This window comes from Carassius auratus, unplaced genomic scaffold, assembly GCF_003368295.1.
Source record: "Carassius auratus strain Wakin unplaced genomic scaffold, ASM336829v1 scaf_tig00216747, whole genome shotgun sequence".
Taxonomy (NCBI): domain Eukaryota; kingdom Metazoa; phylum Chordata; class Actinopteri; order Cypriniformes; family Cyprinidae; genus Carassius; species Carassius auratus.
This window is the reverse complement of record NW_020528719.1, coordinates 17004-42017: the sequence shown is the minus strand read 5'-3', so window position 1 is coordinate 42017 and position 25014 is coordinate 17004. Positions and strand designations below refer to the sequence as shown.

At 36.8% G+C, this 25014-nt stretch overlaps 1 protein-coding gene across 1 annotated transcript in view; it reads left to right on the top strand.

The window, feature by feature from the left end:
* The first annotated feature begins 3085 nt into the window (after window positions 1-3085).
* LOC113098937 (potassium voltage-gated channel subfamily H member 8-like) overlaps window positions 3086-25014 on the top strand; it is a 32908-nt gene continuing 10979 nt past the window's right edge. Inside the window, exons 1-7 of the mRNA XM_026263986.1 lie at window positions 3086-3318; window positions 8612-8746; window positions 11331-11470; window positions 11767-12019; window positions 12915-13072; window positions 13269-13476; window positions 19364-19741. Coding sequence (XP_026119771.1) covers window positions 3189-3318; window positions 8612-8746; window positions 11331-11470; window positions 11767-12019; window positions 12915-13072; window positions 13269-13476; window positions 19364-19741 — 1402 coding nt within the window. The 5' untranslated portion in view covers window positions 3086-3188. The remainder of the gene's footprint in view (window positions 3319-8611; window positions 8747-11330; window positions 11471-11766; window positions 12020-12914; window positions 13073-13268; window positions 13477-19363; window positions 19742-25014) is intronic.

Genomic DNA, 25014 nt, shown 5'->3' with positions numbered 1-25014 from the left:
AGTGCAAAGAGCAAAGTACAAACCATCAGATGTATACACAGCAGGCTTGCTTTTGAGTTTTGTTGATAAAGTAAAGCTTTTTATCTGAAATTCAGGGGGAATTAAATTTATTTTGTAAAATTAATATAATCTCTGAGGGAGAAAAAGCCACAGGCAAAGTAGTGGAGATAAAGAAGACAAAAAAGTCATTAAAACTAGTCTATGTGAAACCATACAGAGAAAGCAACAGTATCCTCTCTCTCTCTCTCTCTCTCTCTCTCTCTCTCTCTATATATATATATATATATATATTATTTTGTAATATCATAGCAAATATATCAGGAGACTTCATGACTCCACCTGATCTCAAAAGGCACTTTGACTGAGCTGAACCATAAAAACAAGTGAACAATCATACATTATGCATCAATTCAATTTTTTAATTTGTAAAACAAACTCATTAAACAATAAACGTAGGTAATATATCTTGTCTAGCCATAAAACAATACGCACTAGAGCTTTACAACCATGAGTGGCGTGTTTGAAGCATTAGATAATTGAAAAAAGCTGTATGCAATTCATAGTTCAGATTACTGGTGTCAAGTTACCTCATTAAAAAGATATATAGGAAATAAAATAAGAAAGAGAGGAAAGACTGACATTCGAAAATCAAAATATTAATTCCAGCTTCTCTTCTATTACTCGATGAATGTGTCTGCAAGAGAGAAAGAGAGAGATGTGTAGTGGATTAATGCGGTTTAGGAAACTTCAGTGGTGACATAATCTCTAAGAACAATCAAATCTGAAATGTAACAATAAAAGTAAACAGTATTTTCATATTGTCTGGTAAACAAGATTTCTAGTGTTTATTTTGCCCATCTGTTGTGTCATGTATCTCTCTATTCAGTCGCAGAGAGATTTGTTAACCACTTTAGCTGAGAGTGTTTTGTCCATCTCAGGGGTCCTGCATTAATCACCCTGATCTTTTTATTTTATTTTACATTGGTAACAACAAAAGCAGGTAGATTTATTAAAACTCATATGGAAGAGCTTGTTAGTGGGATTTGTGTCATTCATTGCAGAGTAACTAGGATAAACAGGAAGTTGCAGGGAAAACATGAGCCAATACTAACTATGAAAATGCAGACGTGTCACTGCTCATGTACACACCACATCATAAACAGACACATTTCAATATTTGAAATGCAGTTTATCAACTGAACCATCTGTGATACCAGCCTGACTGTTCTTCACCTTTATTTGTATTGCCAGTCAATGATGGCTACTCATACTGAATATGAAAAAAGATGTAGTAAAAGACTGGCAAAAAAAAAGAAAAAAAAAAAAAAAAGTGTTCCAAATTTTGCTCCCCACTTGTTGGTCTGGGACATAAAATAAAGATAATATTTATTTTTGTATTTTTATTTTTTATTAATTGTGATGATATTACAGTATAAAAGTCTTTGTAACAACCTTACTGTTTGCATATATTTGTATATGTGTGGGTATATGTATTCTTACTATTATGTTATCATTACTGTTACACACACACACACACACACACACACACACACACACACACACATATATATATATATATATATATATATATATATATATATATATAAATATTTTTATACATAGTTATTTATTATTGACCCCTTTTTATATTTTTATGAAAAAACATTTTTTTTAATGATATAATGCTATAAGAAAAAAATACATATCTTTTAATGTTCTCTCCATCCTTTCTTCACACCCTGTCCTTCTTTCTGGAAAGCTATTCTGCTGACTTCTTTGTGTTGTTGTCTTGAGGATGTGATTGGTAGTTTTTCTCTCCCGCTCCCTCCACTTTATTATAGTATGAAAATCAACCTGTAGATCACTGCTCCATTTTAAATACACAGTCATGGAAAAATCTGCTCCCATTCACCACCCTGTGAAATATTAAACACATAGAGAGAGAGGGAGAGGGGCGCCCAACAGCCGATGGATCAATATTTGCACCTCAGCACGAAGCAATAAATATTCGATTGGTGAGAATATGATTATTACTTCGTAGCCCTAAGAGATGATTTAATGACTGCAGATGAATAAAGGCAGCACATTCCATTCTCTTTGTCATTCATGATGTCTAAATTATTATTATTTAATCTTTCTTTTCTCTCTTTTGACGAGGAAACGCCATGCTTCAGAATACGTGCAGTCTAAAGTTAAAGCATGTTTGTGCTTGTACTAGATTCAGTGCTTGTTCTTTGTTTCATCATTCACACTTTCAGATCTGAATCATGTTATTTTGACTCTGCATCTTGAAATCTTGAAATCTCAGGCATATTGATTTCTTTTAATCTACTCTGTACAGTATTAATTACAATAAATATATAAATTCTCAAGAAGAAATTTGCTTTAAGAGAGAAGTTAGTTCTGAGAAAATTTCTAGCTGCATTTGTGGACAGATGCAACTTGTTTTAGTATTTTCCAATGCATTCATATTTTTTGGGGGATGGGGGGGCTACTATATACAACTTTGATATGCTATAACCTATATACTGTCCTTGTATTTATTACATATTCAGAGGAAAATTGCAGAAATATAAAAATACACCAAGCATACATTCACTTAATGCAATGCAAACCATTACATAGACTGCAAACCAAAATGTTTCTGATAATCATTAACAGAAAGCTCACCACAATCACAGTGTATAAATGGCTAGTTTCTTCACTCCTGTCACATTCATTCAGACATCTATCACAAGGTCAAAGGGCAGCAGGCAAAACAGATTCCCAGTAGGCTTGTGGAAAGTGCTTAAAGGTACCTTAAAGCGTTGTTGAGAGGATGTGCAAAATGTTCAGGCCTCCAGTGAGTCTGGGGTGAGTGTGAGAACAGAGCTGGAGAAAATATCGCTAGCACAAGGGAGTTCTGTTAACTCTTATTACTTTTGTTTCATTGCATTTTAAAAATTTGAACAGCTACTGTGAAGTCAATAACTCTTTTATTCTGGGCTTTTGTTGAATATACTGAGTGTTGAAATGCAAATAACTTTGTTGCATTTCTCATGAGCAGACTTTTATGTCTTTCTCTTTGTTGTTTTTCTTTCACAGACAGTAACTTTGTGCTGGGGAATGCGCAGGTCCAGTCGCTGTATCCCATCGTGTATTGTTCAGATGGCTTCTGTGAACTCACTGGCTATGCCCGTGCAGAACTGATGCAGAAGAGCTGTGCGTGTCATTTCCTGTATGGGCCGGAGACCAGTGATAAACTGATGGCACAGATCCAGGGTGCACTGGACGAAAGGCGGGAGTTTAAGACAGAACTGGTCTTCTACAAAAAAGGAGGTAGGAGACTCTTCGTTAATTATATGCCTTTGTCTCCAGCACCACAAGCAAATTACCAAGAATTAATTCCAATTCCCTTAATATCTATCCTAAATAGTATTAGTCCATCCTAAAACTTACTACATGGGATATTGGTCTACACTTTATTTAAAGGTGTGCTTGTTACAGTGTAATTATACATTTAAGTATACATGTACTTACTATAGGGTTAGGGTTAGGGTTAGGTTGAGGGTTCGCTTTAGGGTTAGTTGCATGTAGTTATGCATTATTTATTGTTATTATAATAGTAAGTACATGTAACTTGTAACAAGGAAACTGTGAAATAAAGCGTTAACAGATTTTGCATGCCAAAAATGCTTGAATGGTATGCTATTTCCCCCAATATATAGTTATTTATTTATTTATTATTGAAAATATAACATTTAAAAATGTAAATATAAAATGTAAATGTGATTAATATTAAATTATATTATTAATTATTTAATTATCAATTACTATTGTTAATAATATTAAAGTTATTATGAAAAATTTAATGTAACATTCCGAAAAGGAGAGTTAATTAAAGATGCTGAAGCAATTAAATCACTGTAATTATGCTGTGGATAAGGACACCAAATCAAAGCAAACTTTAAAATTAATTAATCAGAAAGGAATTTGGTATACTGAATTGATTAGAGTGACAAAGCAGGCATAGCTGCAGGCGATAATGAAATAATTAACACAGTGGGGCAATGGAGGGATACAAAGAAAATAGCAGAACCAATTGACATATAGAAAAAGACATTTTAAATGTAATCAACCCAAGATTTTCTTCCAGGCTTGAGGAAATAGATTATTTGATGCAGCTTTCTGGAACAGTTTGTTCTGCTGTTAAATCTTGTATAACTGACTTTAAAGAAAATGATATCCAACATAGCTGTGCTACATTAGATTTTCTCTATTGTCTAATAAAATAATTGAAACTCAAATCAATATTTCATGTGCATTTACCTATCTAGTCAGTAGCAGTGTAACAAGAGAGATCGAGTAAGTATGTTAGGAACTTTATGCCTTACTCATTGATTTGTTTAGACCATTAGACATTTGAGTGCTTGCCATTTATATGGATGATAAAATGTAAAAACGGAATAAATGCCGTCTGAGCTTATATTAAACAGATCCGAAAGGAAAACATCTACAATGGCTCATTTTAAAAGTAAGCTTCCCTCACAGTAAATGCCCAAATATAATTTCAGTCCGGAATACACACTGTACACATTTGAACAAATTGGCTTTAAATGCCTGCCGTGTTCTTTAACGTGTGTCTGGAGCAGCTGAGCATAGATTACGTTACAATCATAACAGAAGGAGCACAGCGTGTCGTATAGTTAATGCCATCCACGTTTTTTTTCCCACCTGCGGTCAAGAGAACACAATTCCATCCGTGTACCAGGAGACCACTGTGAATTGCTGTGAACATACAGCGTAGGTCTCTCTGTCAACCCCTATCAGACACCAGAACAGGTGGAGAGAATTTGGCAGATATTTAGAGCAAAATATTCTCGAAACACTGAACCGTTGACAACCGATTTCTCACCTGATTCACTTCAATTTAGCATTCGTGCAACATTCATCAGAGAAAATTTCCCCCCTGCTGTCTGAATTCACAGAGTCCGATCCATTCATTTGGCTGGTATGTAAGAGATACTCAGCAGCTATTTGTTGTCTTATCAAAGAGAATAGGCTATTTCTGTATTCTTTCCAGTTTGTAAGGTTTGATTGTGGATTGTCTGGGCAAGCCACTTCAGACCCAAACAGAACTCATCTCGTCGCCTCTGTGCATCAGCCACAACAACAATCCTGCCACTTTGTCAATGAGTCAAAGGACTTCTAAACATTGGCACTAGCCAAACACGTCTCACACACCTCTCCTGGCCTCCAGGTTCAGGTTGAGGTTGTACATGGTTCAAAAAGAATAAAAGATCATAGCTGCTGTAAATTCTCCCTGTTGCATGGCTGCCATATTGCATTGAGACACTGTCAGTTAACAAACTGTCAGAAGCAGATTCAATTATCACTTTGACATGAATTAAAAAATTAAATAATAATAATACGATAAAATAAAATAAGAATGACAATTGAACATTCAGTCATTTTATGGTGTTGAAACAACATTATAGCCCTGCTGAAAAAACAATAGACACCATCACAAAATTTTTAATGGCTTTACTGATAGAAACAGTAATGGACCCATGTCGGTCTCTACTGGTAATTGATCACCTTCTATCAGTGGTTCGTTGAAACCAATAAATCCTAATGGAATATGTCCCAAAACACACTACAGAAAACCTTTTTTAAATGATTTTAAGAGTTAAAAGTTGATGGTTTGTAAAGTTTGTAATGGTATTTGTAGTAGAAACTCTTTCAGTTTTCTGTGATGGTTCTATTGTCTTTCAGCAGAGAGAATTAAATCAATTACTTCCCGGCACCATCTCACTTTCTGTGTTTTACAGTATCGTGACAATGTTGACAGTTTAGCTGTTTTAAAAACTAGTGCAGCTTTTCCACTAACTTCTTTTTTCATTTGTAGATAGCGTTGGAAAGTCTGATTCATTCTAATGAATCGATTCATCCCGAATGGTTACCTCTCATACACTAATATCAAATACTATAGAATACCTAAGACATGTGTCACACATATAGTTTTGAATGGGGGGAAATGCAACGCTAAATTTAGCTGCTCTATCAAATTAAGCCCCGCCTTCTGAGCAAAAGAGTCAATCACTAATTAGTAAAGTCAGCGCGTCACTTCAGCTGCAGTTAGAAATCCTGGTTTTCTATAGAAACCGTAAACGTTTTGAGATGTGTGCTAAGGACTGTGCATTCACCCTGGTGGGTCTAGACTGATTTTTTTTTATTTTTTTTTTATAAAACTTTAACTGGTTAAATAAGCTATGTTCTATCTTAGATTGTTAATTCATTCAAAACCCCTCACTGGTTTTAATGACTTGTAAATGATTCAGTTATTCGGTTGGGTATATGTTTATTCATAAAAACATAAGTTACATAAGTAATTCAGTACTTCAGGTTTTGTTTGTAGCTTGTAGTGTAGCTAACTACGCTTTCAAAATAATAACTTGAATTAACTGCTGTCTCAGAGAAGCTTCCCCAAACACTGGTTTTGAGTAGCTGAAAATTCCTGTACATGAAATTCACAGGAGACGCCTAATAGTTTGGTTCTTGCTGTTATTAACTGCAGCATTGAAGGCGAAACCCTGTTGTGTTTTGTTATTGCTGTATACTCACAAAATGGCCCTTTAATCACAAACTGTGGCAGTTTAGAATTCAAATCCACACTTTAAAAACATCAATAAATATCAAGTGCTTTGAGATACAATGCAGTTCATGTAGTGTATTAAAGAGCTCTTATGTGAGGTTTAAGAATGATACCTGACCCTTATTGGCCAGTAATCATCATAACAACCTTCAGTCCATTGTGCAGTCAAACTAGGGGTTGTTTAATCATTCATTGTTGATCTTAGCTGTTCACCACATGTGGGATCAATCAATTTATTGCATTTACCTATTGTCAGCAGCACATGCTTTATTCATAGTTTGGCATGTTGCTGTTCTTAGACCTTATTAAGTGGTTTGTTTTGAACTTATTGCTCATTGTGTTACATGGCCTATGGTCTCTGACTGCTGGTTCAATGAAATGCATTCTTTTCTTATTGAAATTTACTTCTCTCGACTCAAGCTGTGGCTAATGAAAGGGCTTGTTGACACACACACACACACACACACACACACACACACACACACACACACACACACACACACACACACACACACACAGAGCTGTGTATCATTAGGGACTCCATCCTCCAACCAAGCATGTTCTACCTCTTTCTTTCTGTCTCCCTCTGTCTCGATTTAATGAGACATGTTATGATACTGTGGCATAATGTTGAGCAGCTGCAGAACGTCAGAGAACCTGCATGTGTGCTCACAAATACACACAGACACAAAACAGGGAATTCTGTGCTCAGCAGTCAAGACATGTTCTGCTCATCTGTCAAGAGACTACATATATAAACTGTGATTTACTATAAAAATAATAATAATAATAATAACTCTGGGAATGCTAAATGCTAAGAAACAACAAATCAGACCACTCATGAAGAAAAAGACAGAAGATTAACATGTTTTGAAGAGATAATTAACTTTTTTATTATTATTATGTTTGGGCCAGGTTGAACATTGTCTTTGTTCAAATTTTGGGCAAAGAAATCAGAGATTAGAGAGATAAGGAACTAAACACATCTAAAAATGATATGTAGCTAAATATAACAACAAATTGTTTTCTTCTGTTGCAACAAATGACTATTATTATTAATAGCAAAACTATTATTATCACATTAAAGAGTTGAATTTTGCTGAATGCTTATTTTATTATCGAAGCTGTCTTTTGGAGCAAAATAATTTAATAAAAATACAGAAAAATATTTCAAAATATTTAGACATATTTCAGTTTGCAATTTGTTTACATTATTATTTGAATGGCAAAATAAATATATTTATCCAGGATCTATTGTACATTATATATACTAATGAACAGTGAGTGTAGAGCGCTCCCAAACTTCAGACAACTTGCTTTTGTGTTGCACTGCTCATCCTGTGAACTCCACCATTGTCTAATGTTTTTCTCAATGAAATAGGTTTTTATTTTATTTATTTATTCATTTTTTTTTATTGGTATATGATGTCAGTGGTGGATATTCTCTGTGATAAGCATAAAGACACAACTAATTGATAATGAAATGAATTGTTGGCATTTTTTTATAAGTTTCATCAATTAGTTATTGCAGCCCTAGATTCAGCTGCTAAAATCTAATGGATTCAAATGAGATGCTCCTGCCAGACATGATACGAAGCACTTTAGATGACAGTGACTTTGAGATGTCCTTCTTTGCTGCTTTTGCTATTTACTATTGCTATTTAAGTCTAGAGCTGCAAAAATAATTTTTCCATGTGTTCAGTTTAACTCAAGGTACAAATAGGGCTCATGGGAAATGAAGGCAGTACAGCCAACTGAGAACCCCTGACAAAAGATAGTTTTGATTTAGACTAAAACTAATAAGTAGTCTAGGTCATATCATATCATTTATTGAGCTATAATACATTTTAAACATAAAGACTGGTCTAAATATAAGGATGCGTACTGTAAATGCCTGTCAATAAATGTGTGTCAATATTGAATGTTCATTTTGAGTTTGAACTCTTGACAGCTATTATGGATATTTTGTATCGACAGGAACTCAGTTCTGGTGTCTTCTGGATATTGTGCCCATAAAGAATGAGAAGGGAGAGGTGGTGCTCTTTCTAGTATCACACAAGGACATAACAGACAATAAGAAAGTCCAAGATGAAGAACAGAGCCCAGAAAGAGGTGAGTGTCACCACCTGAATGATGGTTATTTATTTATGAAGCAAAAGCTTAGGCACTTCTGACAGCAAAATGGAAATATTTCCATTGGTTTTTTAACATTTACAGATGGAGAATATACCTGTGCAATGTAAGTTATGCATTAAGGAAAACAGCACATCTCAAACACGTCTCTCAGTCTCTGTCAGCCTCACACGCAGCCTTTCTGTCAGAGCTTAACGGGGCGAGCGCGAGCCACTTTGAACTGAAACTATAAACTATAGGCTACTAGGAAAGAAATAAAACGCAGAAATTATTTAAATGCAAAACAAACACCACAAGCAGCTATTGACTGACCACAAACAGGAAATATGACTTATTTGCTTCATTTTTCGATTCGTTAATGTCTTGCGGTCTTTAGTTTTTTTTTATTTTTTTTTTTATTTGAAAAATAAAATTTTGGGCTAAAAGTGCATTGTAACGCAAGCATTACTGAACATGTACCGAGTAAAATATTACTGAAAATTGATTAGTAATGCCTTACACTACTGCGTTACAGCAAAAAGTAATATGTTACTGTAATGCATTACTTTTGTAATGCGTTACTCCCAACACTGGTTATCAGCCAACTTTTTATCATTGGATCCCTAGTTTTGATTCTCTAGTTCTTTAGTAAACCTTCTTTGTGCTGGTGGTTTATAGAACGTAGAAGCCATTACATTACATTGATTCTTACATAATTTGCTGCTCGTTGATCCAGTCTCTCAGATACCTTCAGTAATGTGGGTAACCTTTCAAAATACACAATGAAAAAACGGTTTTATTGTTGTTGTGTAGAACAAAGAAAACAATGATATAAAGAAAGAAAAACAAGAGAGTCAAAAATGGGTTTATACAGTAGAGGCAAAGTGCTCTATAACAAAGGGAGAACGGTTTCAAAAGAGCAAATTATCCTTTTATACATACAGAAATGCTTTCAGCCTCATATGGGATGCTCTACAAAGCTCATTACAAGATGATTATTCTTATTTTCCCTAAATTACACTAATATTCACACACACCTCAAACACCTGGTGTAGTACAGAGCAAGCTTATCCTCTGTTTCTCATTCCTTCTCTCGTTCTTGGATACAGATTTGTGTGTTTTGGATGCTTCTATACAGGCCAGCAGCATCTCATGTGGTGCTCGCTGTTACAGTAATCCTGACACCTCTCCTCCCCAGAGAGAAAGAGTGAACGGTAGACTGATAAAGAGAAAGATGAAAAGACACGCACAAGACACAGCGAGGGCTAGGAAGAAAGCTTGGCACGGAGGTGTGAAGCTCCCTTTAGTGTCCTGAGCTTGAGCCAAAGCACGGTTACTGTTCATTTGGCTGAAGGATAAACAATGTACTGGCATTAGGAGTAATATATCACTGGTCAATGATGTCACCTCATTAAAAGTGAATAACGTGAATCAATTTAAAAAGAGTGAGAGTTACATTCTTAATTATGTTGACTAAGCCAAATATTCTTTAAAAAGAAATAATTTGGTTGGATTCATATAATAAAGGGAAAAAATACATTAAATAAAAAAAAGTATGGAATGAGGCTTTGGAAAGAACAAGAAATAAACTTGAAGATTTGTAAGACATCTTTTATACACGAAGCTGACAGATGGCACTTTTTCAAATTAGTCATGTAAACTAAAGTCATCAATTAAAATCAACTCTTCAGTGAAGGGTAGGCTGACGGGAACATGTTAGTTAGCATATGAGAAGAGAGCAGATCTCCTTTAATGTCTTTCCATCATTTATTTTCTCCTCGAAAACAGATAATATACACACCGTCAAATGCTTATTTCAGAAAAGTCAGTAAGATATAGAGATACAGTATTTTTAACTTTTTTATTTTATTTTACTACAGTATAAATGTAAGAACAGTAGTGTATTGTATATAAGTAATAATTAAATGATTAGTTCCTTTTTTGTTGTTGTTTACCACCAAAATGAAAAATACTCTTCAAAAGACTTACAAAGCCATACTACAGTTTGCTGTACACACTGAACTCATTGTTTGCTAAAAATAGTTGAAAATATAGTACTTTTTGTGTGAGTGTGAGTGTGTGTGTGTGTGAATAAAACAAATCTGAATGACCCTGAACACCCCTGGTGCAGCAGACAGAATGAGAGTCTGATAGCCTTTAGAGAGGGAAAATGAAGAAGCACAAACTGGATACAGTTGAATCATTATCTAAATTGGCATATTTCTGCTTTTTCAGAGAGCTTCTAAAGACTTGAATTGATTATTATAAATTTGCATGTTTATTTCCAACAGTGTACTTTATCTGTGTTCATAATTGTTCAAATAATATATATATTTTTTTATTTAAAAAAATATTGATTTCAGTGTAATTTCGATCATTCAGAGGATTATGGATAAAAAATTAAGCTATAGCATTTTCTAATGACTTAACAGAAGTAATGGTGGAAATATATTATCTATGCTTATCTGTGCTTACGATGCACATTAACACTAACTTGACGTTGTTTAGTGTTGAGTCAAACAATTCAGAAATGAAATATACAAATATACTAAAAAATATACTAATATGGCTGTTCTCTGTTCAGACGAGGAGACGGGGCTGGAGGTGCACAAGGTCACGCAGCCACCAGGCTTCAATGCCAACCGGCGACGCAGCAGAGCTGTGCTTTACCAGCTGTCTGGACACCTGCAGAAGCAAGACAAGAGCAAACTCAAGATCAACAATGTAAGACCCAGTTAGACACACTTACATTCTTATAATTCAGACTTAAGACCTTAAGTATAATTCAAGTAGAAAACATTACTGTAGGAAATAAAAAGGAACTATAAAAATAATGTAAAGATAAATATAAAACAATATGCTGTGTTCAGCAATGATACAAAGTTATTTACTGCTTCTTCTGAAATGAGTTGGATTAGTTCTTTAATTCTTTTCGTGCTGCACACATCATCCTGTTTATGAAAATCTTGAAAAAACAAACCAAAAAAGTAAACATTTCTGAACATTGCTATCATATTTAGAACATGTTCGGTGAGAAGCCTCCCATCCCAGAGTACAAAGTGGCAGCCATTCAGAAGAGCCGTTTCATTCTCCTCCATTACGGCACCTTCAAAGCTGGATGGGATTGGCTGATCTTGTTAGCCACTTTTTATGTAGCAGTTACTGTGCCCTACAATGTCTGTTTCACCGTTGTTGGTGGGCGGGATGACGTGTCGACCCCAAGAAGTCCACCGAGTGTGAGCGACATCTTGGTAGAAATCCTTTTCATGTTAGGTAAGGCTCAACTTACTGTCCTATTGTTTTTTTTTTTTTTTTGCTGTGTCTTTAATTTAGCAAAAATAAGTTGTTCTGTCTCAATAATGGGTGATATTAAATGTCTTTTGATACCAATGCCTGCTAATAAAGTACCCAGAGCACACCATCCTATTATTTTTTCAGGTGTGCGTGTACATTTCTGAGTCAGACCGTCTTTTATGTACCAGAGGTAATATACGGCCAGATATCTTTCAATTACTCAGAGCTGGCCAAGTGTTCTAGATATTACTAAACAAATGTCACAAAACACATCTAGTATTTCTAAATCGTCAAAATCGTGAGATCAAAACTAAAAAGATTTTGAAGGACAGGTCAGAAAATAGAAGTTTAATATGCGTTTTATAATTCAGAAATAACTCTGTCATATTAATGCATTAGTAAAGTCAGATTCCTGTCTGTAACTGTTAAATGATACAGGTGAAGAAAATACTCATATACAGACACATTAGATACAATGTCAGATTTATAGCCATTACCTTTATATTAGAATTCCACAGTGAGGATAAGTACTGCTTGAGAGCAGTAGTCTTCAATGACAGAATCTGTTACTGCTCATTACACACAGTTTCATAATACAGATCAAATATTTGTATCATCAAAAGATTTGCAAAAAAGCTTCTGCTTTTCTGTTAAAGAAAAGCAGGAGCTCCGTTTACTAATCTTTCTAAGTACTATTTGCTGTAATTGCTACTTCTATTTAATAGCATTATAGTCACTAGAACCCAGACCAAACATTTATAATCAGTCACTGAACCAGGTAATTAATAAAATCTAAAAATATTTTATTCTGTGATGTAGTAATTAACAAATATCAGTGTCTTCTAATATTTTTTTCTTTATATCCCTGTTACAGATATTTTATTAAATTTTCGCACCACATTTGTGAGCACATCAGGCCAGGTGGTGTATGATGCGCGCTCTATCTGTGTACATTATGTCACCACCTGGCTTTTTGTGGATCTGATTGCTGCTCTACCTTTTGACCTGTTGTACGCCTTCAATGTCAGTGTGGTGAGTGTTGTTTTTTCTCATTTTGAAGATAATTTTACTGTTTATTCACAACCTTATAAACCTGTATATTTTTGTTTTACCGGCCCTCACACAGAGCTTTGTGGGACACCACATTTCATATGATGTTGGTCATGCCATCTTAAATAATTATTCATTCTATGATTTCATTTTGAACATTCAATATCTTTGTGTTTAGTACTTTGGAGTTCATCTGCTGAAAACAGTTCGCTTGTTACGGCTTCTACGCTTGCTGCAAAAGCTGGAGCGCTACTCCCAGTACAGCGCAGTGGTACTCACATTACTCATGTCCATGTTTGCCTTGCTGGCACATTGGATGGCCTGTGTCTGGTATGTCATCGGCCGCAGTGAGATTGAGAACAACAGCCCTGGTTCCTGGGACATTGGTGAGTGCCATATCTACAAACTGTCAACATACAGTAGCTGTACCAATCTTTCAAGTTAAAATTCAATCAAACAGATTCTTAAGGTCTTCGAAAATGTTTTGAATACAGTGTTTATTACTTATACTATCTGAGCTGAATTATAAATATCCCTAAAAATGGTATACAGTAAACTCCTAAAAAATATTGAATATCTATAATAGATGTTTTATTAAACCACATACTCTAAGTGAAATTAAAGCTCCCACAACAGCAACATCAACAATAGGGCAGTTATCATATTAGCATAAGTACTTCTCTCTAACAGATCAGACTAAGGCCTTGTTTTGTTTTTACTAAATTGGACAGAACCCATCTCATTTACCTTCCCATGTGAAAGAATTCTTTTCACAGTGTATCATACACAAGGATCATTATTAAATCCGTCTGTCCACTAATATTCTCATTATATTGAAAATGTATAACCTTTTTATGTGCCTTACAAAAAGGCTTCCTATTATAAATATCCTGCGTTTGTGATTTTAATAAAGTTGCAAATCACTTTTTAAATTAGACAGACACATGAGAAAAAAAGGCCAGCCATAATGTCTTTTGTCAAAAGGACAGAACAATCTCTCTGGTTCTTCGAACAGCACACTCATGAGACAGTCTCTGATTTAAGACATTCTCTTCACATCATTCAAGTGTGTGTCACGTCTGAACAAATGTACCTTTTTTTACTTTTTTTTTTTTTTATGTACAGGTGAATTACTGCATCAGTCTGACTTAGAAACGAACCTCTCTTCAACCCCCCATGTGTTACCCTATACATGAATAAGAAAAAAGACCAAAGGTCTGTGAGAAAAGGGTGTGAGAAAAGAGTGTATATCTATATGACCTTTAACCTCACAGGAGGCTTTCTTTTTTTTTTTTGGCCAAGATAAACTTTGGAAAATATTTAAAGAGTCCTATGAAATAATTTTATAAAACATTTAGTTCTGGTCCTTTAATTTGGTTCAGGTTCAGGTATTTTTTTTCAGGTTACAATACTTAGTTAATGGCAGTAGGTGGCAACAAGTGTCTTTAAAAGATAGTCATTGAATCACTCATAGAACCGATTTGTGCAGTATCACAACAATTGATGGTCTTTATAAATGATTTGAGTCATTGAATCATTTACACACAAGCCTAAAATGTAGGAGTTTCCAACCTATTCACGAATACTATTTGAGCAGTTCTTTATAGAAAGTCACCTGTAGTCTAACACATGGTCGTAGCCAGGTTTTGAAAACCAGTGAGTCCAGGGGGTTTCTATGATAACCCCCTTATTACAGAACTGTGCTATAATAACCCCTATAAATGCAACTGATTATATATACTAACACTTGAAAGTGACAGAAATGTAGATGTTTTTGGGAGGAATGCTCATTTTTAAATCATAAATTTATTGCATAAAAGTTTGTTAATACTTTTATTTATGGGGTGGGTAATTTTATCAGTTGTTTATTACTAGTGGCGCAGAAGTTCAAACGTGTGTCACGCATATTTTGACGTGATTGACCCTGGTTCGGTTCTGACTTTTGGCGAAATTTTCTCTCCCTTTTCAAATATTAAATTACATCAGAAAAGCATTTATTTTCAATGAAAATTAAGCAAATAATCAAAAAGTTAAGGGTATGTTTATATAATAAGGTGGAATGCATTAAATTAGACTCAATAAGTTATTGTTGCATAGGCTACTGTTTTATAATGTACTACATTACTGAGGTGCAGATAATTGCCACTATTTGCAGTAAATGGTATAAATAGCAGAACACCCTGCTATTTTAACATGGTATAAATATAATCTGTAGATATTTGCACGGCTACATTCCCTCTCACCCAGTTTTAAATTTTCCAGCCATTAAATGTTAAGCACGTGAGTCAGGACACGTCTAGTTTGCTAGTGGAAATGGAAGTTGTAGCATTCTGCACATCAGATGGAATATTTTAGCATGGAACACATCCAACATTTAACGAGTCTCAAATGTGTGACAGTTCAGCTTTCAAATGGCAAATGTAGAATTTGGAAATGAACCAGTTTTATATCTGTTGAGACCGGTTTTAGATTGATTCTTTACAGCTATTATTATTTGCCTTTCTGGGCAGTGTTATTGATGATAATGAGGGATGCACCGATACCGATACTGGTAAAAATGCCCCAATATCAAAAGCCGATACCCACACAGCGTGTGAATAGAGCTGTGTCCAGAAAAAGAAAGACTGACAACAGAGAGAAGAATCGAGTTATTATAGATTAAGGACGTCTATGAAGTACATGCAAGTAATTAATATAATATTAAACATTCAAGTGAATATCTCACAGACATCACTGCATGTAGTTTGTAGTTCGATCAGATATGTAAAAAGAAAGCAAGCAAAACAGTTATTTAAAGTTATTTGATGGTGAGGAGTGCGAGAGATGTATAAGAGAGAGAGAGAGAGAGAGAGAGAGCACACTTCTGTTGTATGATCATGATTGCTGTTCACTCCATTAGCCCATGCATTTGGATTATTACTAAATCGTCAATATAAAACAAACAAAAATTATAGGGGCATTCACTATAAACAATATTTATTATTGATTAAAGCAGAAGTGAAACTAGCAGACTGTGTAATGCACTAGGCAAGAAATGTCTCTCATTCTGCACCAATGCAAACGTGTTTAGTTTGCTTTAAAATTATGATTTTTATTTGCACGCGAGGGTCCCCGAAATAGTAACCTGTACTCATATAATGTATAACGAGTTTGTTGAATGTTTTGTGATTACAGTATTATTCAGTTTCTGAGATGGAGGAGCTCTGAGGCTCCATTAAAATGAACAGTGAAAGTAACAAACGCTTATACAATACATTTTAACAGGTATAATCAAGTGTGGAAATATCTGATGGAAATATCTGTTAGCTAAATGAAGCCAACTAACATGATTCTTCTTCTTCTTCTTACTATTATTTTTATTTTGTCTCTTTAGCCAACGTTTAAAAAAAAAAAAAAAAAAAAAAAATGCTGTGAAAATACTGGTATCAGTATTGGTATTGACAAGTACCAAAAATGAAAGTATCGGTATCGTACTCATTCTGAAAAAAGTGGTATCGCTGCATCCCTAATGATAATGAAATACTGAAGTAGCTTTGAGTAGTGCTGTCTATCTGCATTGGAAATAGGGCCATAAAGGTTGTAAATGGACTGGAGTTTTGCTGTATCAACAATGAAAGGTTTCTCTGATGGTTCCTCCAGAAGCTGATTGAACTCTGGTTGCTTTGTGCTTCCCTCTCGATCTTTTTTTTTTCCTCCATATTGCTCACTTCACTGGACTCACCTCAGCAGAACGCTGTTCTTTTTAATGGCTAGCTGCCCAGCAGACCTTGAGAGACTAGATAGGATTTTCAAGTTGGCTGTAAAAATCATACCGTAAAATCAGTCAAAACTCTTGATTCCTTCTTAAGTGGTTTGAAAGAGAACAGAGATCCCCCACTGCAAGAAATGTATTATGCTTTTAGTCTTATTATTACAGGCATTTTAATATCCTCTTCATGCACATCAATCTCCCTCACCTTCTTCACCCAACACTGGTTCCTACATTCCTGCTGGAGTGTTCCCTTTTATTTAACCCCTAACCCTAGCTAACACTATCTTGAAGGAATCTTTTCCCTTTCTACTTGACCTCTCGCTGCTCAAAGAGCTATCTTTAATTTTGGTCACCTATGTCATTACCCTTGGGCTTCTCTTTGGCTCCCTTTCCATGTCATGAATAAATAATGTGCGCCTCATAACTATATCAGACATATAGCTTGTTTTCTGACATTAGATATATTAGATATTCAGATGTATCTTTCTTGTTTACTTGTCCCTTTTCCTCCAGCAGTGATTTACAACCTAAGGTAGTCTTTGTGGTTTGAGACACAATTTGTCCATTTTTCATTTCCTTCCTAAAAAAAACAGCAGGATATGTTATGTATATGTTTATGAAGCCGGCTCCATCAGAGGCATTACTGGTATAAATTAATCTTCTGCAATGCTCTTTGCTAGTATTACATTTACATTTGTTCTATTCATTCTAGAGACGGTAAGCTTGTCAAGCACTGGCTGATGGCTGTTTTTCATAGATAATTATGCCCTCTGTCATCAAGTGCAATTGAATTGTCTAAACCACATTCTTTTTTTTCTTTTTTTTTACTTTACACAAATAATGTAACAGAAAATCTTGCATAAATCTCAGTGGTGTCTAGAGGAGACACCCGCTCTAATACATATCAGCTTCCCCCAGCCAGACCAGTCATCCACAGCTTTCACACACACAAGCAAATATTATTTTTGATGCCTTTGAATGTAAATAATACAGCAAATAATGTTAAATGTTAATGTAAATGCAGCTACTATATGAGATTTTAGTCATGGCTGCGAGTTTGGGGCAATTGTAACATTTATAAAAACTGAAAAGTGTAATCCTGAAAATGAGTGAAGAACATTATTTTATTAAAACGAAACAGTTGAAGATAGCATCTAGTTATTTAAAATATTAACAATGTAGGTCCTTTACATGCACATTATTCCTTCTATCTAAAACCATTAGCACTGTATAAAAGTGAACTATTGTGTAATAATATCAAGTATTAAACCAATTATATTATTACTTTGAGGTGTGCTCTCATTTGAGATACTTTGGGTTAATACCATTTGTGTAATTGGGGCAATTATAACACTGACTTTGAAGCCAATTCAATATCAAATATCAAATCTTTCTCAATAATGGCACTATTACATAGTACTGGCAGTAGTAGTTATTTTATATACTCCTTTGTCTGGTCAAAAGGTAATTTTAGAAAGTAAAAGAGAAATGGAAATGGAGCTGCATTCTTCTCCGTAACAATCCTTAATCTGAACAAAACCATGGAAATCTTTATCTTAAAACACTGTAGATATTAAGTAGAGCACAAGGATGGAAATAAGAAAAGAAAAAAAAAAGATGGACATAAGAACAAATCAGCACATAGTAGCATGATAAAAAGGGACTATTAGAAAGCAGATATCTGTAGGTGTCCAGGATATATGAAGGACACTTTTCTGCCTATTACCACAAGTAGACAAATTACAGACACCAAAAGGAAAACTTTGGATATGTTTATATGTCAGGAAAGGAATGACCCAGGTTTCTGGTGTATGTGTGCATGCATAAGGTCATGTAAACTGAAGCTGGTCGCTGTGTAAATGAGAAAAGTGAGTGTTTGTTTGTGTATTTGTGAAGGAGGCTTTTTCATGTGTGATTGTGTATCAAACCTTGCCTGACAGCCGCTAGCAAAAGGTTATCTGGCACTTTTCCCCCTCGATCTTCATCATTCCCTTTCTGACCTTTCACACTTCTTTCTGTCTCAGTGTCAGTTTTTCTGGTTCTCTCAAAAATATCACTTCTAATGACACATATAGTACCTCTACTACATCCAAACTAGACACTTATAGATAAACAAGCAGGGAGAAAAGAGAGAGAGAAAAGAAAATGTACAGAACCAGTCACGCAGGGAACAAACTTTCCGCCTACTGCGAACCAACTGATAATCAAAATTTTTCAGATTCAGCACCATGGACAAGGACAGTTACTCTATATCTACTCAGTTCTGACAGTGACCTAAGAACCCTGGACAGTGGCCATGCACTCACTGAAAACGATTTTGAAGTGACAACCTCATTGCATTCTGGGATGTCATAGTGCGAAACTCAAAAAAAAAAAAAAAAAAAAAAAAAATATATATATATATATATATATAAATAAAACAATAACTAAATTGTGACAAATTATGAACATTGCAGACAATTTCAACAATTTCACAGGTCAAAACATATGCCAATTGAATAAATTTTCTCTTTTTCTCATAGGCTGGTTGCATGAGCTGGGTAAACGTCTGGGCACCCCCTATTTTCTGTCCCCTCTTGCATCCCTCATTCCTGATTCGCTGCGCCCCACCATCTTGGATGGACTGGTGGTCAATTCAAGCCAGTGGAATGGCACTGATGTGGTGGGACATGAGTCTGTGTGGAACTTGAGCCAATGGAACACAACAGGAGCAGGGCCGATGGGCACTTCAGATGCAGGAAAGACTGGAGCAGTACTGGGAGGCGGGCCCTCTATTCGGAGTTCATATGTGACTTCGCTGTACTTCGCTTTAAGCAGTCTGACTAGCGTGGGCTTTGGCAATGTCTCAGCGAATACTGACTCAGAGAAGATCTTCTCTATTTGCACCATGCTGATTGGAGGTAAGTGGAAGAAAACACGGTTACAAGCTTTTAAAAGGTTTTGAGTTTTGGATTCATAATGCTTTAATTCTTGGATGTATAGATTTGTGTTATAAATAGGGATGCACAATATTGTCGGACCGATATCAGAATCGGCTGATAATTACTTTAAATGTTAATATCGGCATCAGTCTGATATGAAACATTATGCTGATATTGTCATGATCCTGCCCTCGTGTCCTTGATTTTTCCTAGTCTTGAGGCAGGATCATGACAGACCCTTGTTTTGTGTACAAGCGCATGGCCTTGTCTTTGGGCCATGTGCTTGTGTTGTCTCGTTCCCTTGCCCCGCCCCCCTTGTTAACCTAGTCGTGTCTTGATTGTCCCATCTGTGCCACCTGTCGTGTCTTGATTGTTTCCCCTATTTAGGTCTCCAAGTGTGCTCTGTCTTGCGTCGGTTCATTGTCATTGTGATTGTACCTCAACTGTGTTCTGCAATTGTGATTGTGTGTGAGATTGTGCTGTACCCGCTGAAGTCCTTGTATTACCGTGAGTGTTTATAGTTAGTATTTTGAGTCCTTGTTTATCTTGTCAGTCCAGTCCTGTTTTAGTTATTTAGTCTTTACCTTGCTCCGTGTTTTCCCCCTCGTGGGTTTTGTTTTCCCCTTTTTGTAATAAACCCTTTGTTTGAGAATCCCTGTCTGCACCTGAGTTCCTCCCTTGCCAAAACCGTGACAGAATGAACCGACCACAAAGGAACTCAGCAGACAGGAGGCAATGCTGGATGGCATCAGCCAGCCAGCGAGATTGTTTTGAGGGCTCTCGCCTTGTGGTGTTCCGGGGGACCAGGGGAGGTCGTTCCGGAGCGAGCGGGCGAGAGGAGGAGCCCCAGAGGTCCCCACCTACCCAGCTGCCCACGGTCCCAGAGGGTCGTGTCCTGGCCGTGGCAACCCTGGGGGATCAGGCAAGTCCCCCCCAGAGTCCTGAGGCACCTCCCACTACCTTCAGTCTCCCCAACAAGCGAGGGAGACGGTTTTCATGGGAGTCGGCTTCAGAGTCTTCGGCGTCCGAGTCTGCCCTGTCCGAGACCAAACTCCCCCAACCCGCCTCTGACCCAGCTGTAGCCTCTGCACCGCGCCCGAGGAGGAAGAGGAAGAAGAAGGGGCCTGCCGGTCCTGTGACCCTGTCTCCTCCCGAGCCAGCAGCGGTGAGCGTGCCCGTGCCAGCAGCGGTGAGCGCTGGCGTGCCCTTGCCAGCAGCGGAGAGAGCTGGCGTGCCCGTGCCAGCAGCGGTGAGCGCTGGCGTGCCCGTGCCAGCAGCGGTGAGCGCTGGCGTGCCCGTGCCAGCAGCGGTGAGCGCTGGCGTGCCCGTGCCAGCAGCGGAGAGAGCTGGCGTGCCCGAGCCAGCAGCGGTGAACGTGCCCGAGCCAGCAGCGGTGAGCGTGCCCGAGCCAGCAACAGTGAGCGTGCCCGAGCCGGCAAAGAAGAGAGCTGCAGTCGTGAGAGCGGAGGAGAGAGCCGCGGCCGACTCTGCAGCAAAGACTCTTGTACAGTCGGTCTCATCCCATAAGGAGCTGCCTATTATCCTAGCTGCTAAAGCTTTTTCTGATTATTTGTCCCGTCTTGTCCAAATTTTAGAAGTCCCCGTCAGTCCTGTTTTGTCCCCTGACCCTGTCCCCAGAAGTCCTAAGTGTCCAGCCGTTGTCTCCCCGTGTCCTGTTGATGTGGCCCCGTGTCCCGTTGATGTGGCCCCGTGTCCCGTTAATGTTGCCCCGTGTCCCGTAGGTGTCCCGTGTCCTGTTGTCCCCCCGTGTCCAGTAGATGTTGTCCCCTCGTGTCCAGTAGATGTCGTCTCCCCGCGTCCCGTAAGTCTTGCCCCGCGTCCCGTAAGTGTTGCCCCCGCGTCCCTTGTCTGCTCCCGTCATGTCCCCTGTCAGTTGTCCCGAGACCCCTCCCCGCCCCTCACCACCCAGACCTGCCCGTACCCCCCGTCGTCAGCCTTCGTCCTGTCCTTCTAAAACTCCTGCCCCACCCACTCACCCTGGTCTGCCCCCATGAACTTTGTGGTCCCGCCCCCTCCCCTTCCCTGTTTGTTTTTTTTGTTATGTCACCCTAACCCTGCCATTGTGTTTTCATGTTTGCCTTTGTTATTATTAGTCATGTCTTGTTGGTTTGTGTCTGTGTCCCAGTCTGTCATGTCAGTCATGTCCCGTGTTTGATGTTCCCTTGAGGAGCGTCTGGAAGCCGCTCCTTAAGGGAGGGGTTCTGTCATGATCCTGCCCTCGTGTCCTTGATTTTTCCTAGTCTTGAGGCAGGATCATGACAGACCCTTGTTTTGTGTACAAGCGCATGGCCTTGTCTTTGGGCCATGTGCTTGTGTTGTCTCGTTCCCTTGCCCCGCCCCCCTTGTTAACCTAGTCGTGTCTTGATTGTCCCATCTGTGCCACCTGTCGTGTCTTGATTGTTTCCCCTATTTAGGTCTCCAAGTGTGCTCTGTCTTGCGTCGGTTCATTGTCATTGTGATTGTACCTCAACTGTAGATGTTAAAATCATGAGCATGTTTCAAAGGTCAGAAGCTATAGCTTACATGAATACAAAAATCACAAACATGACACTTGTAAATTAAATAAGTTTATATATACTGATTTATTCATCAATGTGTAATATGTTATATTTTTAAAACAAATTATGAGCTCTAAAAGATTTTCAGAATTTTTAAAACTCTTTTGCTTTAGACCATCTACAAATTTAAAATCTTAAAATAATAAATGTAAGGTCACTATTAGGTTACCATAATGTAGGGTTTTTGTCTTTCAAAAAAAATAAAAAATAAAAAATGCAGCGATTGATACATAGTTTATTTATAGTTATTTTGAAAGCTTCAGTGTACAGTCATTATAAAAGAACTTCATTATTGCTTATTTAATTCTAACAAATAAGTTCTTGTTAAAAACTAACCCAAATTAAAAGCAATTACCTTAGAATTTCAGCACAGGAGACTTGGTTGTTTCCAAACAAAAGGAAATATATTGCTATTGGCATCACCGATCAGCCAAAATGAGTTGAAAAATATCTGCATATCGGATATCGGCAAAAATCCAATATCATGCATACCTAGTTCTAAATATTGATAATTAATTTTTCAAGCATTATTTTTGTCTTGATGCGTTTAAAATATCTATATACACTACTGTTTAAAAGTTTGGTGTCTTTAATATTTTTTTTATGTTCTTGAAAGTAGTCTCTTATGCTCACCAAGTCTGCATTTTTAGGATCAGAAATTTGGGAAACCATATAGATAATAAGATATTGAGCATTTTGTAGAATTACAGTTCTAACAAGGATGTATGTCTAAACAGGATTATTAAATCTTGAAGGTTGAAAATGTGAATGTCATGTATACTGGGACAAGTGTATTTGTGCCTCTCTGGTAGAATCCCACTCTTGTTTCGTTAATCTTTGTGTTAAAGACATGGTTTAATAACTTCTCTTGGCTTGGGGGGATCCAAATGTTCCCTCTCTTATCTTTCCCACTCCCACCAGACATCAATATTCAGAAAGATGATTAGTCCCCTCAAGCAGTGATGATTTAAAACTTAAAATAAGATGCTTTCACCATCCCACACTATAAAATGATGAGTTTGTTTATATGGAATAGCACAAATTTAGGATAGAATGAAAAACAAATCAGCTAATTTTAACCCAAAACGTTAGAGGGAACTCTTGAAAACCCATTTCAACCATAATACTCCCTAGAATTATGTATACTTCAGATACACATGCAAAAGAAGGCTACAAGATGGCAAGTCTACAAAAATTGCATTAATGTTTGCATTTTCCCTAAGGTCTAAACTTCCTGTTAACTTCTTGAATTTCCCTAAGAACTGCGTTCTTCATAAGATAAGACACAGAGGTGCATTTGCTTTATTGAAGCAGTTTTTAGTAAACCATTTGACCTCATTTACTTTTTAAACTACATTTCCCAAAGGGCTCCATTTTTAAAGCACCAGCATTTTCTTTGACCATGTTATTCATTAATCTTAGCTATTGATTATCTCTGTCTTCAACACATTTGAAGATAAGGTTTATTGACCATCTTTTAACTACCTCTAAATCTTCAACTATAAAATCAGTGACAGTTGAGTAATTATCTGTCCAATATTCCTGTATTTTCCAATTTATGTTAATGGACAACATGCTATTTGTCTAATGACATGTTGCTTTCATGTTTAATTGCAAAACGAGTGACTTGAAATTTTCAATTCAGTGTCTTAATTTGTCAAGGTTCAAAACCTTAGTGTTGGAATATTTGTGTGGATTTTTTGGCATCATTTATACCTCCTAAACTGTTTAACTCTTATGAGAAGGCTGCTTATTTTGGCCTCTCTTAGCTGTTTTCTTTTAACCTGACTTTTGGGATTCGACTTCCACAGATTTGGAGCGGCTTGCTATGTGCTGAGACAGATGTAATGATTTTTCAGCTGCATGTGCCCCGTGGGGGTTTGAGGGAGATGTTATGACATTGGACTGAATTTTAAGGCATTTCCTCTGGGCCATGAAGAGAGAGAGACACACAGGCTTCATTGCACTTAAGAGGGCCAAATGAGGATGGCTGAATCCATACACACTTACATACATGCACACTGAACCAATCTGTCACCAAATCCTACCACTAAGGGCCATTACTGTCCCAGCCAGCTGACAGCTGGGCTCCTACCCACACACAGAGATCATGCACACTGAGGGTATTTGGGGAACACTGACATGCCTAAAAATTACCATAATTACATCAAACAAGTAAGCATATTGTTTATATATCATCCAGACTACAATATGCTGTGTACCACCCATCCCAGATGAAACCTTTACTTCTCAGCTTGCTAAGCTCAGCTTAATTTTGCTTTTTTAGGTTAGACTTAATAAACTTCTCAGTTATGCTTCATTTAAAGGGATGTTTCACCCCAAAAAGAAAATTCTGCCTACATGACTCTATGCAAATATGCAATATAAAATATGCAAAACATGTAAAGATAATAAGTTTTCCCATACGAAGTCCATATGATAAAATTCAGATGGGACCAAATTTGTTATGGACCCAGTTGATTTCTTTGGATAAAAGAATTTTGCCAAAATCCATTAGGATAAATAAAACTAAAATTTGTACGTAAGAGTAAGTTTGAATGAATTCAATTCACTTTGGTTCAATTTGATTCAGTTCATTTCAAAACATTTCAGAACTTGGTGAATTTGCAAGGTCACACAAAGTAATATTGTATAATATGCTTAAAAACACAA